Source organism: Nerophis ophidion, linkage group LG09 (genome assembly GCF_033978795.1).
Source record: "Nerophis ophidion isolate RoL-2023_Sa linkage group LG09, RoL_Noph_v1.0, whole genome shotgun sequence".
In the NCBI taxonomy this organism is placed as follows: Eukaryota; Metazoa; Chordata; class Actinopteri; order Syngnathiformes; family Syngnathidae; genus Nerophis; species Nerophis ophidion.
In genome coordinates, this window is record NC_084619.1 from 48758567 (window position 1) to 48777320 (window position 18754).

Here is an 18754-nt window from a genome sequence, read left to right on the forward strand (position 1 = left end):
GTCCGACGTTTCAAAAACCGAAGACGATCAGGTTAAGGTGTTTCCATTGGTTGTAAAAGACTTATTTAGAGCCAAACTATTTGAGAATTAGGACTAATTTTATGCACGGACATGTACTGATTAATGTTCACCAACTTTTCACTCATCCTGTTCCTACCTCAGGATTCAAAGGGAAAGTCATGGCTTCCTTCTTCCCTGCTTGGAGATTGCTGAGGTCAAAGAGAACAGTCGAAATCAGGTCATTGGATGAAAAGGGGTCATAGTCGTGCAGCTTGATCTCCAAAATACTCTGGAAAAAAAGAAGACTTGCTGATTTTGTACAGTTTGTAGTCTTACAGCAAATACATATCGATGTAACAACAGCAAAAGAACAGGAACATTTCATTAAGTGTCTTACCTTCAGATGGGAGGGGACCCTGAAGCTGAACGTTTCATTCCACTTTGGGTTCAAATGGTTGTGAATGATTGTCGTCTTGTACTCGCTGGCTGCCGCCGTAGGAAGAGAAAGAGAGACGTAGCAGTCTGAGTCTGACACTAGAAGACAGCAAGAAAAAATAATAATGATTTTAATTACTAATCATTTTAAGAACCAATAAGAATCCATGGTCAAACAGAGGGTTACAAACACCTCAAAAAATAAATTAGAGACATATCATGTTAACCCAAAATGTCTTCAACCTTTCTTTCGCCTTTTGTTATTTGTGTGAGCCGTTTGGTATACAGCGGGATAAAATACAATAGTAGAGCTGCACCAAACAATTATTTCTTGAATCAATGAATCTATTGATTTTTTTCTTTTTTGACTTATCAATGACATTTTGTGTATTTAACGGTTTTTAGTGTTGTGGTGCCGGGTTCTGACGTTGATTTGACCATTGAAATTTGGTCAGTTCCCAACCAACAACGTGGATCCAACATTGGACAACCTACTCATTGGCCTAGTGGTTAGAGCAGGGGTCCCCAAACTTTTTGAATCGGGGGCCGCATTGGGTTAAAACTATATATATATATATATATATGTATATAAACATGCACACGCATACACAAGTTTCCAAAACGTTAACCACCATGTTGCTACGATAAAAAACATCCATCCATCCATCCATTTACTATCGCTTGTCCCTTTTGGGGTCGCGGGGGGGGCTGGTGCCTATCTCAGCTGCATTCGGGCAGAAGGCACCCTGGACAAGTTGCCACCTCATCATAGGGTCTACACAGATAGACAGACAACATTCACACACTAGTGACCATTTAGTGTTGCCAATCAACCTATCCCCAGGTACATATCTTTGGAAGTGGTAGGAAGCTTGAGTACCCGAAGGGAACCCACGCAGTCACGGGGAGAACATGCAGACTCCATACCGAAAGATCCCGAGCCCGGGATCGAACCCAGGACTGCTCAGGGCCCTCGTATTGTGAGGCAGATGTACTAACCCCTGTTTCACTGTGTTGCCCCAACAAACAAAGGAAAATATAAAAAGTGGTACTGTTTTTGTAGTATATATATATATATATATATATATATATATATATATATATATATATATATATATATATATATATATATATATATATATATATATATATATATATATATATATATATTCCTCGCGCACTAATTGACTGAAAGAGCGCGCACTTGCTGCTGATGATGTCAAGTTATCAATGGGAAAATGCATTTTTCGACAATATTATTTGCCTGAGCGGCTAGGAGAGTAAAATGGATTAGAATGGACAGATTTTGAAAAAATTCAAATCAAAAATCAAATAATGTAATTATTTAATTTTCTTAACTTGGGACTTCCCGCGGGCCGGATTTTGGACGCTGGCGGGCCGTAACCGGCTCGCGGGCCATAGTTTGGGGACCCGTGGGTTAGACTGTCCGCCCTGAGATCGGTAGGTTGTGAGTTGAAACCTCGGCCGAGTCATACCAAAGACTAAAAAAATGGGAGCCATTACCTGCCTGCTTGGCAGTAAGCATCAAGAATTGGTGGTTAAATCACCAAAAATGATTCCCAGGCATGGCCACCGCTGCTACCCATTGCTCCCCTCACATCCCAGGGGTGGAATAAGGAGATGGGTCAAATGCAGAGGACAAATTTCACCACACCTAGTGTGTGTGTGACAATCATTGGTACTTTAACCTAACTTTAATCTTAACATCACTGTTGTCTCATTTTGCAAATACAACTATTTTGCAACGTTGTTTCAAAGTCAGTTTTAAAGGACATATTTGTATAATCAACGTTGTATCAATGCCTTGTGCCTGCTGGGTAGTTACAGGGTCAGTATTGGTCTTACTATAATAATAATAATGGATTATATTTACATTGCGCTTTTCTATTGTTAGATACTCAAAGCGCTCACAGAGAAGTGGGAACCCATCATTCTTTCACACCTGGTGGTGGTAAGCTACATCTGTAGCCACAGCTGCCCTGGGGTAGACTGACGGAAGCGTGGCTGCCAGTTTGCGCCTACGGCCCCTCCGACCACCACCAATCATTCATTCATCATTCATTCACCAGTGTGAGCGGGGGCAAGGATGAAGTGTCCTGCCCAATGACACAACGGCAGCGCTTTTTTGGATGTCAATAGGTGGGAAGCGAACCTGCAACCCTCAGGTTTCTGGCACGGCCGCTCTACCCACTACGCCATGCCGCCCCAAAACTAAAACTGACACTGATACTTTTTTATTTTAAATATTTAGGATCAATGAACAATTTGGTGTCGCAAATGTTTAATAACAGAAAAACATATCAACTAAATATTTTAATAATTGCTCCTGCTAACTTCTTGTAGCCTATAGTTTAGCCATGTTTACCTTTTGTAAATGACTTGACTAAAAGACAAGAAAAGACCAACCTTGTGTGTTTATTAGAGGACATTAAGATGCTAACTGGCTTTCCAGCTTTGCACAAGTTAACACGCTGCAACACTGCTTGTATCGGAAATGATATCACACATTTTACATACGAGTATGTCAATTAATAATAGCACTTTTTTTTTAATGATATCGGACAGATATCTGATATCAGTATCAGATCAGGACACCCCAAGGTAAGACACACAAAAAATGTTAATATTTCTATTATTTTACATCAATCAGTTCAAAGTACATTTGTACTACACTAGAAAGTGTAAAGAAACATGTCACATCATTTAGTAGTATTTTGGTGAAAAAACACTTGGTTTGCACTATTTTACCCATAATTTTGCTTTAAATGACACTGGATTCTTATTTGTCAAAATATAAACTGTAAAGAATAAAAGTTTTACTCTGCTTGCAGTAATCAGTGGAAGTGTGTATCTTGGCTGGTACCACGGTAACATTTAATTTCCAGTAAGAAATCCCTTCCTTCTGTTGAATGGAAAAACAAACACAAATTATACCTGAACAAATATCACATTTTTCTCCACCATGGATTGATATTCAAACAATTGTCATGAAGCAAAATAGTCATTGATATATAGCTTACCGCTGAATTGGCCACTAGAAGGGGACTGGCAGCTTCTCTGATACTAAAGAAAATAGAATGTGACACAAATTTGTAAAGGCAGCGTATCTTTAAATAAAATTGTAGATTCAATATATAAATAAAGAGAAACAGAAAGGTTACTGTGGAGGTTTCCTGCGTCTCGCCCGGCTTCTTCTGACCACAGTATCACACAGCTCAGGATACAGGTTTGACACAGCATTTAATACATCTTTTACTTTACCCAATTGTCCGTCTGTCCAGCTTTTCCGCTGTCCCTTGTTCGTCTCTGTGCGTCTGTCCTGCGTCCTCATGCCTCTCTCCCTTTCATGGTCTCCAGCGCTGCTAATAAAGGGAACAGGTGATTAGATCACTCGTTCCAGCTGAGGTATCCACTCACCTGTTGGCTGCTTCATGGCCGGCCCGTGCACACACCCCGCCCGCAGGAGACACGCGGAACACGCCCCTCTCCACATGCCTCCACCGCCAGACACAGGCCGGGCACCTGTCCCCCCCCCCCACCCCAATAGCGGAGCGAGAGAGGAAGTCGGCCACGGCCATCTGAGCCCCCGGCCTGTGGACCACCCGGAAGTTGTAGGGCTGTAATGCGAGATACCACCGGGTGATCCGCGCATTAGTGTCTTTCATACGGTGGAGCCACTGGAGAGGTTTGTGATCCGAGCAGAGACTGAAGGCCCGCCCCAGCAGGTAGTAGCGGAGGGCCCCGACCGCCCATCGGATGGCGAGGCACTCCCTCTCCACCGTACTGTACCTCGCCTCCCGGTCCGACAACTTCCGGCTGATGAAAAGTATGGGGCGATCAACGCCCTCCACCCGCTGGGTCCGCCTGCAGACAGAAAGGGATGTTAAAATTTGGCATGTGCAGTACCGGCTCCTCACAGAGTGCTTTCTTTACCTCCTCAAACACCTGCTGGCACCGCTCCGTCCACTGAACCAGGTCTGGAGCACCCTTTCGGGTGAGGTCTGTCCGTGGGCTGGTCAGGTCTGCAAACCGGGGAATAAATCGACGGTAATAGCCCGCCAGACCCAAAAACTGCCTCACCTCTTTTTTAGTCTTGGGGGGTGGACAGGCCGCAATAGCCACCGTCTTGTCAACCTGCGGCTGCAGCCTCCCCCCCCCCAAGTGGTACCCCTGATACTTTACCTCCCTCCAGCCAACCGCACAGTTCGCCGGGTTTGCGGTGAGCCCCGCCCGCCTCAAGGACTCGAGCACCGACCCCACCCTCCGCAGGTGATCTTCCCAGCTGCTACTCTGGATGATAACATCATCCAGGTAGGCAGCCGCGTATGCAGCGTGGGGTCGCAGCACCCGGTCCATGAGGCGCTGGAACGTGGCAGGCGCACCGAACAACCCGAACGGGAGCGTCACAATCTGGTATAAACCTTCCGGAGTGGAGAAGGCCGATTTTTCCTGGGACTCTGGTGATAAGGTAATCTGCCAGTAGCCCTTGGTTAAATCCAGTGTCGTGAAAAAACGAGCAGTGCCCAGCCGATCCAGAAGCTCGTCGACCCGAGGCATTGGGTACGCGTCAAAACGTGACACCTCATTCACCTTGCGGTAATCCACACAGAACCGCACAGACCCATCCTTCTTCCCTACAAGAACGATAGGGCTGCACCACGCACTGTGGGATTCTTCTATTACTCCTAATTCCAGCATGGTTTTTAATTCGTCCCAAACTATTTTGCGTTTATGCTCGGGAAGCCTGTATGGCCGAGACCGCACCGTAATCCCCGGGCTGGTCTCAATATGACGTTGGATGAGATGCGTGCGCCCGGGCCGCGAGGAGAACACATCTGCATAGAGCCGCTGTAACTCAGCCACCTCCGCTCTTTGAGCCAATGTGAGCTGGTCATCACAGGGAAGAGGAGAAGTAGAGGCAGAGTGCGGGATCTCTGGCCCCAACTCCTCCTCCTCTCTCACTACCGTCACCATGGAGACAGGCTCGGCCTCCCTCCATGCTTTCAGTAGGTTTACATGGTAAATTTGTAAGCCTCCCCCTCGGTCCGAGCGCCGAACCTCGTAATCCACATCATTTACCTGCCGTGTGACCTCAAAGGGTCCTTGCCACTTTGCTAGCAATTTTTAGCTGGAAATTGGGAGTAGTACAAGTATTTTTTCTCCCGGTGAAAATTTTCTCAGCTGGGTTCCCTTGTTATACGTACGCTGTTGCCGTTGCTGGGCGTGGAGCAAATTTTCGCGTGACAAGTGCCCCACCTGGTGGAGTTTTGCTCGCAGGTCCATAACGTATTGTATTTCGTTTTTACTGCGGCTTGAACCTTCCTCCCAGCTTTCTTTAATTAGGTCCAATACGCCGCGCGGCTTCCTGCCGTACAACAACTCGAACGGTGCAAAACCGGTAGAGGTCTGGGGTGCCTCCCGCATCGCAAACATTAGGGGATCCAGCCATTTATCCCAATTAGGTTTGTCCTCGTGCGTGAACTTACGGATCATGGTTTTTAGCGTTTTATTAAACCGTTCCACCAGCCCGTCAGTTTGTGGGTGGTATACACTGGTATACGCTTTAATCCCCAATAACCCGTACAGTTCCTTTATCGTGCGTGACATAAAGGACGTGCCTTGGTCCGTCAAAATCTCTTTCGGGATTCCGACGCGGGAATTGACCGTGAAGAGTGCTTGCGCCACACTCTTGGCAGAGATGGAGCGCAGCGGCACTGCTTTGCGTAGTCCACCAGAACTAACACAAAGCGATATCCCCGTGTGCTTGGGTTAAATGGTCCGATGAGGTCCATCCCAATTCTTTCGAACGGGACCTCCATGAGTGGTAATGGGCGCAAAGGGGCCTTCGGGACGGCCGCCGGGTTTACCAGCTGGCAATCCGGACAGGCAGCACACCAGCGGCGTATGTCTGCCCGGATGCCTGGCCAATACAAACGGACCATGACCCGATTGAGTGTTTTCTCGTACCCCAAGTGGCCAGCGAGGGGATTGCAGTGCCCCGCCTGGAAAACCATTTCCCGGCGGGGTTTTGGCACCAACAACTGGGTGGACTCCTCACCTGTTTGAGTGTCACGGCTCACTCAATATAACCTATCCCTAATAATCACAAAGTGGGGCAATACCTGCGTTTTCCCCAGGCGCACCAGCTGACCGTCTATGCAAACCACCTGGTCCCAGGCCGCGCGCAAAGTTTCATCGCGGGACTGCTCAAGGAGAAAATCCTCCGTGGACTACCAGCGGAGAGCCGGTGGGGCCTCCCGCGAAGCCCCTGCCGGTTCCCGCCTGTCAGTGCCGGATGAATCTGCGTCGCCAGCGAGTACTGCGCGGATATTCCCCTGTCCTACAGTCCGTGAACGCATCCCCACACATTGTGTCACTAACTGGTTAAACCCCGGCCAATTTGTTCCTAAAATTATGGGATACGTAAGGTGCGCGCTTGCGGCAACCTTAACCTTATGCTTTTGAACCTCATACCAAATTTCCACTGGCACAATCGGATACTGGTGCACATCCCCATGAATACACCTGATTTTTCCCCGTGTCGCCTGCTTCAACACCCTGGGTCGAACCAGGTTTTGGTGAATCATGGACTGTCTACAGCCCGGATCCACCATCGCCCGGTATGTACTCCCTTGTATTCTTACCGGTACACAGTACGTCTCTCCTAAATCGGGGGCGGGTGCTGGGGCCCCGACAACCTGCATCACCTGCCCCACCTCCTTCAAGGAGCACTCTCGGCGCACGTGACCCGGTTGACCGCAAGCCCAGCACACCGGCTTGGGTGTCTGAGGTGCACTCTGTGAGGGAAGCCCTCTCTGGACAGCGCTGTTACCCTGAAACGGACAAGGAGTCAGACCATTATTTTCCCCTTTCCCCCCCTTTGTGGGATGTGTATGTGTGTGTGACTGGGTGCGTGTGTGTGTGTGCTTGTGTTGATTGTTCAAGGAGGGGACCTGATCCTTGCTTCCCGGTCCTCCGGCCAGGTGAGGGCGCCACTCCCGTGCCAGTCGGTCTGGTGGTGGGAATCGTCGGCGTGGAGATGGGATGGGCCTTTCCGCTGCCTTTGGTGTGTTGTCCCTGTGGACCGCTTGGTGGTCGCCAGCCAGTGCCACTGCTGTTTTAACCTCCGTTGGACGGTGGTATCTCACCCATGCTGCGGTCCTGGGCGGGAGGGCGTCGACAAACTGCTCCAGGAGTATTCTTTCCACCACTTGAGGATCTTGCCCATTTGGTTGAAGCCATCTGTTCGCCGCGTCCCTAATTTGCTGCGCCAGGACGAATGGGCGGTCTTCTTGGCCCAACTTTATTGCTCGGAACCTTCTCCGGTGATCCTCAGAGCTGCTGCCGACCCGATCTAGGATGGCGTGTCGTAAATTGTCATACTGCATCCTGGCGGCTGCCGGTAGGGCCAACGCCGCTCGCTGTGCCTCCCCCACCAGAAGCGGTAGCAGCTTCACGCCCCACTCTGCCTCTGGCCATCCGCATGAGGTCGCCGTGGCCTCGAAGACATCCAGGAAGGTGTGGGGATCTTCTGCCTCCCCCATTCGCTGCATGGATGTCGCTGCTCCCCCTCCTACCGTGGATCTGTCCATCAGCTGCTGGATTAGCTGCGTCTGTTGCCGGCTTGCTGCCGATACCTCGGCCAGCACTTGCCCGAGCGCCTCCAGGGGTGATGTGGTGGACATCGTCGTGGTTCGCTTAAGTTGGGTGTCAGTTGTGGAGGTTTCCTGCGTCTCGCCCGGCTTCTTCTGACCACAGTATCACACAGCTCAGGATATAGGTTTGACACAGCATTTAATACATCTTTTACTTTACACAATTGTCCGTCTGTTCAGCTTCTCAGGTTTGACACAGTCTTTAGTACATCTTTTACTTTACCCAATTGTCCGTCTGTTCAGCTTTTCCGCTGTCCCTTGTTCGTCTCTGTGCGTCTGTCCTGCGTCCTCCTGCGTCCTCATGCCTCTCTCCCTTTCATGGTCTCCAGCGCTGCTAATAAAGGGAACAGGTGATTAGATCACTCGTTGCAGCTGAGGTATCCACTCACCTGTTGGCTGCTTCATGGCCGGCCCCTGCACACTCCCCGCCCGCAGGGGACGCGCGGAACACGCCCCTCTCCACAGTTATCTTTGCCGAAGCTCAAAGGCAATCCAAAGTTTACCCTTAATCATGATTAAAAAAAAATGTCAATGATGTCCTTATGTCATAGTGATTATCTACTGTTTCTTATTTATTTAGCAATATATTTATATCAACGCCGTAAAGTCTCAAGTTAGTACCAGCAAAATAAGTCCATGGTTTAATATTGTCAGGCTCAAGTGAGCGTTGCTTGCGACGTGACCCCAAGATGCAGAGCACAGCAGACAGCTTGCAGGTAAAAGTAAATTTAATGACAACAATTAGTGCAACGTGGAAGTACACAAAAAGCGGAGAAATGCTAATAAACAAAAATCATCCATTCTTGAAAGCAAACCAATCATTAGAAAGAACCAGCAGCCAGAGGAAGGTGAAGCTGGAAATTAAAACCTCTTGAATTGTGATCAGAGACAAGTGAGTTTGCTGATTGCCGATCAAGAGCAAGTGAGGGAAACAGCGCATGGAGTGACTGCAGGACAACACACAAAACAGGAAGTAGTAACTAAAAATGACAGCACTGTACAGGAACAACAAAGAACACAAACACATGCACAACTTGTCAGGTCTAATCCTGAAAGTACTACTTTCTTTGTGTGTTCAGTGTTCACTGTGTGTATGTGCAGTTAGATTTTATTCTTTGCTACCGCCGAGCATAGCCAATACATTTTTTTTTACAAGGACAAAGATAAGAGGAAAGTTCTGGAGGAAAGTTCTGTGGTCAGATGAAACAAAAAATGTAGATGTTGGGCCACAATACCCAGCCATATGTTCGGAGGAAAAAAGGTAAGGCCTTTAATCCCAGGAACACCATATCTACCGTCAAGCATGGTGGTGGTAGTATTATGCTCTTGGCCCGTTTTGCTGTCAAATGAGACAATGAAAAAGGAGGTTTACCTCCAAATTCTTCAGAACAACATAAAATCATCAGCCCGGAGGTAGGTTCTTGGGAGCAGTTGGATGTTCCAACAGGACAATGACCCCAAACAAATATCAAGAGTGGTAAAGGAATCAGGCTAGAACCAAGGTTTTAGAATGGCCTTCCCAAAGTCCTGACTTTAACGTGTGGACAATGCTGAAGAAACAAGTCCATGTCAGAAAACCAACAAATTTAGATGAACTGCACCAATGTTGTCAAGAGCAGTGGCCAAAAAAAAAAAAAATATATATATATATATATGTATATGTATATATGTATGTATGTATATATATATATATATATATATATATATATATATATATATATATATACAGGTATATACATAGAAATGTTATATACCTGCGACCACCTCTGGTGATTACGTCCGGCTAAGGGAGTGGCAATATTTGGAACACAAAAAAAGGGCAGTGTGGGGGCGGGGGCGTGGCCTGCGGACCTGCAGCGAAGCGGGGTGTGCCAGGACCGGCTTCAAGATCAGCGACAGGTGCGTAGATGCCCCAGCTGGGCACGTTCATCTAATCACCTGTCGCTTTGTTAAAGGCAGCAACCGGGAAAGAGAAGGAAGTTGGAGTTGAGCGCGAGCGAGAGCAAGAACGAGACCGTCACGAGAGACGATTACTGGAAAGCGGAACGACGAGTTTATTGAAAAATAAACCAAATCATAAAACTGTCAAGACTGTCATGTCTCTATTGGGTGGTCCGAAGAACCCGGAGGTGCAAGACCTCCACAGACGGTAACAACGAAAAAAATCTAACTGCACAAACATGCCATTTGTGCCATACAACTGAACGGAATGCTAACGTGGGGGATTCCGACTATTTTCGACTGGTAGTAGTTGATTCACAGCGATCGTTCTGCCACACAATAACTCAATGCTAACAAGGGGAAATTACACTTCAACGACTGTCGATGGCTTTGACAGTAGGATCGCTCGTTTGCATCAAAACAGTTATTTGTCTCACTACGATAAGGCGAAACTTTCCTTGCCGAGGCACACCGTCCTGGGTATTGGAGTAAAAAAATGTGGAGGATTGGTACCAACCGCTCGACTAGATCTGACCAATGTAGTCTAAAAATAGAACTGACCAATCTTAATCTATGAGTATGAACTGATGAGGCTTCCTCGGATGAGAGGCGAAACGTCTTCTAAGACAAACTAAACAGTCCAGTTGCGATCGATAGAATGCCCTTAGATCCCAATGACCTGGATGAATGAAAACATTCATAGACACACTTTGTAAAAATCATTGGAAAACAGGCGTCATCTGGGCATCTGTGTAAATGTTGCAAATAGTGTTACAAACTTCTTTTTATCTTCCTAGCAAAATGAACAGAACTTTGCTGAAAGGTTACCTGGGGATGGATGGGAAATTCCTTGATGTCCTTCTTCCCCACTGCCAGAGTGCTGATATCAAACATAATGGTTTGAATCACATCATCAAATATGATGTCCTCATCACAAAGCCTTATCTGTAGAGTACACTGGAAAAGACACACAGCAGAATTAACAGCAGAGTATTTCTATGTATTTGTATATCATCTATTGGAAAATGCATTACATTTCAGTTCTTCCTTCTCTGTGTTTTATTTTGTATTTGTCAAGCCCCTTTTAGCCGCGTGCCTATTACCGAGTCAAAGCTAGTAGGTGCAAAGTGCTAACACAAAATGTCATTGTTGTAGACGGCCCAGCAACAAAGACAACAACTATTTTGTTGCTGCATACGATTGTAAAATATGCCATACGGTTAAACTAAGGCTATAGGCAATAATCTTTGACGATAATTTCAGATATTACATTTTAAAGCATTTTTCGGCCTATAATATTGGACTTCTCCAGTTTTTGTCATTGTTCTTAACCGAGAAACAGACACCCTGCGAGGTGAATATCTTTATCGATCGCCACAGCATAATATGACACAAATACTGTACTCTATGACATTTTAGACATAAATAGGACCTAATTTACCACTTAATTTAAAAAATCTACAATGTGGTGAAGCGGCAATATTTGAAGTGACGACTGCAGAGGCAAATCCTACTTAAAATGAATAAATACTATGTTTTATTATTGTAATAACTATAACTGTATTTCAAATACTTTTTTCTAAGTACAAACTGAAGGAAATTTTTATGAACATGTTGGCGAATCGTCCCCCGTAAAGAGCCTGCTGCTCTCCAACAACGTTCCAAGTAGGGCTGTGAATCTTTGGGTGTCCCACGATTCCATTCAATATCGATTCTTGGGGTCACGATTCGATAATATATCGATTTTTTTCGATTCGATTCGATTCGATTCTCGATTCAAAAACGATATTTTTCCGAGTGAAAACGATTCTGTATTCATTCAATACATAGGATTTCAGCAGGATCTACCCCAGTCTGCTGACATGCCAGCAGAGTAGTGGATTTAAAAAAAAAAAAGCTTTTATAATTGTTAAGGACAATGTTTTATCAACTGATTGCAATAATGTAAATTTGTTTTAACTATTGACCGAACCAAAAATAAGACTTATTTTATCTTTGTGAAAACATTGGACACAGTGTGTTGTCAAGCTTATGAGATGCGATGCAAGTGTAAGCCACTGTGACACTATTGTTCTTTTTTATTATTTTTATAAATGTCTAATGATAATGTCAGTGAGCGATTTTTAATCACTGCTATGTTGAAATTATAATTAATATTGATACTGTTGTTGATAATATTCATTTTTGTTTTATTACTTTTGGTTTGTTCTGTGTCGTGTTTGTCTCCTCTCAATTGCTCTGTTTATTGCAGTTCTGAGTGTTGCTGGGTCAGGTTTGGTTTTGGAATTGGATTGCATTGTTATGGTATTGCTGTGTAGTGGTTTGTTGGATTGATTAAAAAAATAATAATAATAATTTAAAAAAAAATAAAAAATACAAAAATCTATTTTTTTTCAATGAGAATCGATTCTGAATCGCACAACGTAAACGATTCGATTCATATTAGAATCGATTTTTTCCCACACCCCTAGTTCCAAGTGTCCTTTGTTGTATTCTAAGGATGTACCTTCAGACTACCGAAGAGCTTGAAATCAAAACTTTGGTTCCATTCGGGATTTCTGCTGTTGGCCACAGTATTAGTCTTGAAAACTGTTGCAGGTGGAAGAATCAACGTGATGTAGCAATCACCCGCGGAGACTGAAATGAACAAATCAAAATCACACAAGGACAAATGTGCTGCCAGTCTTAACTAAGTGGATTGAAGTTCACCCATAAGAATCCAGACCCATAGCAACTGTAAGGCTAAACACATAACACTGATTCCTTCCGAGATTTTTTTATATGAATTTATTTAAGAAATATAATTCAAAAAAAGTGGGTTTTTTATATTTGACACCCTATTAAAGCATTAAAGAGGTTACATGAATGAAAGATTAGCTTAATGCTAAAAATATGAGTGTCATGTTCCGTAGTCTGGATTCTGTTTAGTTATGTTCTGTTTTGTTTTTGACTCCATTAGTTCCTGTTTTTGCGCACCCTGGTTTTGTTTTAGTTTCTATGACAACCATTACTTTCACCTGCCTCATTTGTTTGAACTCACGGACCTGTTGTTAATCATGTCACTATTTAAGCCTGTCATTTTCTGTTGGTCGTTCTGGTGTCATCACTCTTATTTTTGCTCATACTGATGTTTTTTGTTCATGCTGTTTTGCTCATGTCACAGTAAGTGTTGTTTGTTTTATGTTCATAGTTTATTCCCTGCTTTAAGTTTTGTGCCGCCACTGTGAGTGCTTTTTGTTTGTAGCTTTTGAGTTAAGATTGAAATCATGTATTTACCTTCACGCCATGTCCCGTCACCTTCATTTGCATTCCAGGAAAACAAACCCCACCACAGTCCACGTTTTGACAATGAGCTTCTAAAAATGAGCTAGTTGTGCTAATAGTAATTGTTTGCTAGATTGTGTTCTATAAATTCAACATTAACTTCAACAACAACAATTGACGTGTCATATTTGACACCCTTTTTAAAGGATTAAAATGGTTTAATTGATTTAAAATGAACTTTGATTGTAAAATAGAGTCCAAGCTTCTGGGTATTAGCTATCTTAACAGACAGGTAGCCATTTTAAAGTTAAAGTTAAAGTTAAAGGCCTACTGAAATGAGATATTCTTATTTAAACGGGGATAGCAAGTCCATCTATGTGTCATTCTTGATTATTTCGAGATATTGCCCTATTTTTGCTGAAAGGATTTAGTAAAGAACCTCCACGATAAAGTTCACAACTTTTGGTCGCTAATAAAAAGGCCTTGCCTTTACCGGAAGTAGCAGACGATGTGCGCGTGACGTCACGGGTTGTAGGGCTCCTCACATCCTCACATTGTTTATAATCATAGCCTCCATCAGCAAGAAATATTTAGACCGAGAAAGCGACAATTTCCCCATTAATTTGAGCGAGGATGAAAGATTTGTGGATGAGGAAAGTTAGAGTGAGGCACAAAAAAAAAAAAAGAAAAAGAAAAAGCGACGGGTCCGGGCGGCCACAGTGGTAGCGTTTCAGATGTAATTAGACACATTTACTAGGATCATTCTGGAAAATCCCTTATCTGCTTATTGTTTTAATAGTGTTTTAGTGAGATTCTAAAGTCATACCTGAGAGTCGGATGGCTGCGGCGAACGCCAGTGTCTCAGAGAGAAGCCAATGGAGGAGCCAAGATCACAGATGCCTTTTTGACAGCTACAGGAGGAGGTCCCATAATCCACTGAAGTCTCCGGTAAGAGCTGACTTAATATCACAATTTTCCCATCCAAAAACTTGCTGGTTGACGTAGAGAAACATGTTCGCTTGACTGCTCTGTGTTAAAGCTTCACAACAAAGAAACACCGGCTGTGTCTCGGTGCTAAAGGCAGCTGCAATCCACCGCTTTCCACCAACAGCATTGGTCTTTATAGTCTCCATTATTAATCGAACAAATTGCAAAAGATTCAGCAACACAGATGTCCAAATTACTGTGTAATTATACGATGAAAAGAGACGACTTTTAGCCGTGTGTGGTGCTGGGCTAATATGTCCGCTACAACCCGAGACATCACGCGCACGCGTCATCGTACGCGTCATCATTCCGCGACGTTTTCAACAAGAAACTCAGCGGGAAATTAAAAATTGTAATTTAGTAAACTAAACCGGCCGTATTGGCATGTGTTGCAATGTTGATATTTCTTCATTGATAAATAAACTATCAGACTGTGTGGTCGGCAGTAGTGGGTTTCAGTAGGCTTTTAAAGTGCCACACTCACACACTAGGTGGAGTGAAATTACCCTCTGCATTTGACCCTTCTCCTTGTTCCACCCCCTGGGAGGTGAGGGGAGCAGTGGGTAGCAGCAATCGCTGCGCCCGGGAATCATTTTTGGTGATTTAACCCCAAATTCCAACCCTTGATGCTGAGTGCCAAGCAGGGAGGTAATGGGTCCCATTTTTATAGTCTTTGGTATGCCTCAGCCGGGATTTGAACTCATTGACCTACCGACCTCAGGGCGGACATTCTAACCACAAGGCCACTGAGCAGGCAGTTTTGAGGAATATCCTGGGAAGGCTGACTATCACATGACACATGATTTGTTGGCAACTTTCCGACTTTTTCACTTTTCCTATAATTTGGTTTTCAACATACATTTCCATCCACGTTTTGCTTGTTACGTACAATTTTAGTCACATGATAACCAAAACCAGGTTTATTCTTACTTATAAGAATTCCTCTGCTCCCCAAAAAAGTAAAAATATAATTTTGACAAGTTAGATGTTGATTCAATTTACTGGGAATGTATGAAATAGAAATAATAGTGAAGGGTTAAGTCCGAGCTCCCGGTCCTTAGCTTTCTGGAAATGTTGCCACGAAAACACTCAGACCTAATAGTTCTGACCAGCCAAAATCTAAAACCGAGCCCAATTTGGGCAAATATTCTAATCTAAAACTGAAATCTCAAAAAGAAGAGCACGAAAACTGAGGTTTAACTGTAATTGAAGACACAGGAAAGTTGTATTTATTATTATTTGTTTTGTTTTTTTATTTATTGGAACAAATCAAACACACTTTAAGGCATGGGTGTCAAACTCTGGCCCGCGGGCCAAACCTGGCCCGCCGTGTAATTTAATTTGGCCCTTGAGGCAATATCAATTTAGCATTAGAGCTGGCCCGCTGGTGTTATACAGCGTCAGTGCCGCTGTAACACCGCATTCACCGCTAATACTCATACTTGCCAACCCTCCTAATTTTCCCGGTAGACTCCCGAAGTTCAGTGCCCCTCCCGAAAATCTCCCGGGGCAACCATTCTCCCGAATTTCTACCGATTTCCACCCGGACAACTATATTGGGGGCGTGCATTCAAAGCACTGCCTTTAGCGTTCTCTAAAACCTGTCGTCACATCCGCTTTTCCTCCAGACTTACAGCGTGTCACATAATATTTGTGGCTTTTACACACACACACACACACACACACACACACACACACACACACACACACACACACACGCACAGTGAATGCAAAGCATACTTGGTCAACAGCCATACAGGTCACACTGAGGGTGGCCGTATAAACAACTTTAGCACTGTTACAAATATGCGCCACACTGTGAACCCAAACCAAACAAGAATGACAAACATATTTCGGGTGAACATCCGCACCGTAACACATCAGAACAAATACCCAGAACCCCTTGCAGCACTAACTCTTCCGGGAAACTTCCAGCAAACTGACCAAAAATTTACATTTTATTCATGCACTTTCTCTTGCTACTTCAAGGCTTGAATGTTTGGTTCATTCATTATTGTTATTTTATTTTCAATTTTATTATTAGCCTGTGGAAAAAATTTGATATTTACCTCAGAAGATTGCAAATAGAAAAAAAGGCATAACATTTTTATTTAAATTTTATTTGATATGCTATTGATATTTTTTTAATTATTATTACTATTATTAGAAACTGGATTTTGCATGTCACTAAAGTTATATCAGCCTTGCTTGTTCAATATTTAATGCAAACCTTGTTTGGGTCCCTATTAAAAGGTTAATTTGTTCAACCTTGGCCCGCGGCTTTGTTCCGTTTAAAATTTTGGCCCACTCTGTATTTGAGTTTGACACCCCTGCTTTAAGGGCTCAAGGCGTATTTTAGTGAAAATAGTTTAAATAAACAACCATTTTTCTGCTTGACATAAACTGTTTTTTTTTCTCCTAATAAATGCTCATCATCAACATTGACATTGCGCTTTTAACATGTGTCCATGAATAAAACTTATAAAATATAAAACATGCTTACAATTTAGCTAACAGTTCTCGAAAGCGCACATGAGTTGCAATGCATTGTGGGGATTCAGTCGCCATTTCTGCGGCGAAAGCTTTTGTTAACATGGCTGCAAATAACTAGAAAATTAAAATGGATCGTACAAAAGAAAAAAATCAAGGGAACGTACCGGGACACACTGGCCCCTGTTCGAAAGTCTTGCCACCTCGAAAAAAATAAGTAAAACTGGTGGAATTGATCCATACGAGCAGTTTAGTGGACAAAATATTTGAATTCCTTCATTCATTTCCTTAGCAGGTGTCCCCCAAAAAACATGTGTCCTTTATTACTTTTAATATACACTGATCAAAGAATCGTCAAATGATTTTTGTCCTTAACCTTGACTAAAAATAGGCAGAAAAAATGCTTTTTAAGTAAGTAAGTAAATTGTGTTTGTAAAGCGCTTTACACAGATAAAATCACAATAGTGAAGTAAAACAACAATTCAATGAAAACAACAGGGCAACAACATAAAAAGAATACAAAGTGGATTAAAATTGATAGTTAAAAGGTGAATTAACTTAAAGCTTTACTAAACAGAGAAGTTTTCAAATCTTTCTTAAAAGTGTCAACACAGTCAAGATCACGGAGGGACTGGTGAAAATTGTTCCAGAGTCTGGGAGCTATAGCCTGGAATGCCAGGTCTCCACGGGTTTTAAAACAAGTTCTCGGGATCTTTAGAACAGTGGTTCTCAAATGGGGGTACGCATACCCCTGGGGGTACTTGAAGGTATGTCAACGGGAACGTGAGATTTTTTTTTAAATATTCTAAAATTAGCAGCAATTCAAAAATCCTTTATAAATATATTTATTGAATAATACTTCAACAAAATATGAATGTAAGTTAATAAACTGTGAAAATAAATGCAACAATGCAATATTCAGTGTTGACAGATAGATTTTTTTGTGGACATGTTCCATAAATATTGATGTTAAATATTTCTTTTTTTGTTAATAAATGTTTAGAATTAAGTTGATGAATCCAGATGGATCTCAATTAGTATCCCCAAAGAGGGCACTTTAAGAGATAAAGAAGTAAAATACAGCACTATGTCATCAGTTTCTGATTTACTAAATTCTATAACAGTGCAAAATATTGCTCATTTGTAGTGGTCTTTCTTGAACTATTTGGAAAAAAGATATAAATATAACTAAAAATGTATTTAAAAAAATAAACAAGTGATTCAATTATAAACAAAGATTTCTACAGAGAAGTAATCATCAACTTAAAGTGCCCTCTTTGGGGATTGTAATTGAGATCACCTGAATAAACCTTACCGGGAAGGCTGAGGAGTGTGATCCCACGATAGTTGGAACACACCCTCCGGTCCCCCTTCTTAAAGAGAGGGACTACCACCCCGGTCTGCCAATCCAGAGGTACCGCCCCTGATGTCCACGCGATGCTGCAGAGTCTTGTCAACCAAGACAGCCCCACAGCATCCAGAGCCTTAAGGAACTCCGGGCGGATCTCATCCACCCCTGGGGCCTTGCCACTGAGGAGCTTTTTAACTACCTCAGCAACCTCAGCACCAGAAATAGGAGAGTCCACCACAGATTCCCCAGGCACTGCTTCCTCATAGGAAGACATGTTGGTGGGATTGAGGAGGTCTTCGAAGTATTCCTTCCACCTACCCACAACATCCGCAGTTGAGGTCAGCAGAACACCATCCGCACCATGCACGGTGTTGACAGTGCACTGCTTCCCCTTCCTGAGGCGGCGGATGGTGGTCCAGAATCGCTTCGAAGCCATCCGGAAGTCATTTTCCATGGCTTCCCCAAACTCTTCCCATGTCCGAGTTTTGGCCTCTGCGACCGCTGAAGCTGCACACCGCTTGGCCTGTCGGTACCGCCACGACAAGCACCAACTACCTTGCGGCCACAGCTCCGATCAGCCGCCTCGACAATAGAGGTGCGGAACATGGTC

General features: G+C 43.8%; 1 protein-coding gene across 1 annotated transcript in view; it reads right to left on the reverse strand.

Moving 5' to 3' along the window:
- Nucleotides 1-18754, reverse strand: part of LOC133558721 (cytosolic phospholipase A2 beta-like) — a 90130-nt gene that overhangs the window by 67084 nt on the left and 4292 nt on the right. Inside the window, 11 exon segments of the mRNA XM_061909873.1 lie at nt 158-289; nt 398-534; nt 3277-3358; nt 3477-3519; nt 3618-3650; nt 3718-3794; nt 7101-7289; nt 7410-8040; nt 8587-8615; nt 10881-11009; nt 12559-12689. Of these exon segments, the coding sequence (XP_061765857.1) occupies nt 158-289; nt 398-534; nt 3277-3358; nt 3477-3519; nt 3618-3650; nt 3718-3794; nt 7101-7289; nt 7410-8040; nt 8587-8615; nt 10881-11009; nt 12559-12689 (1613 nt within the window).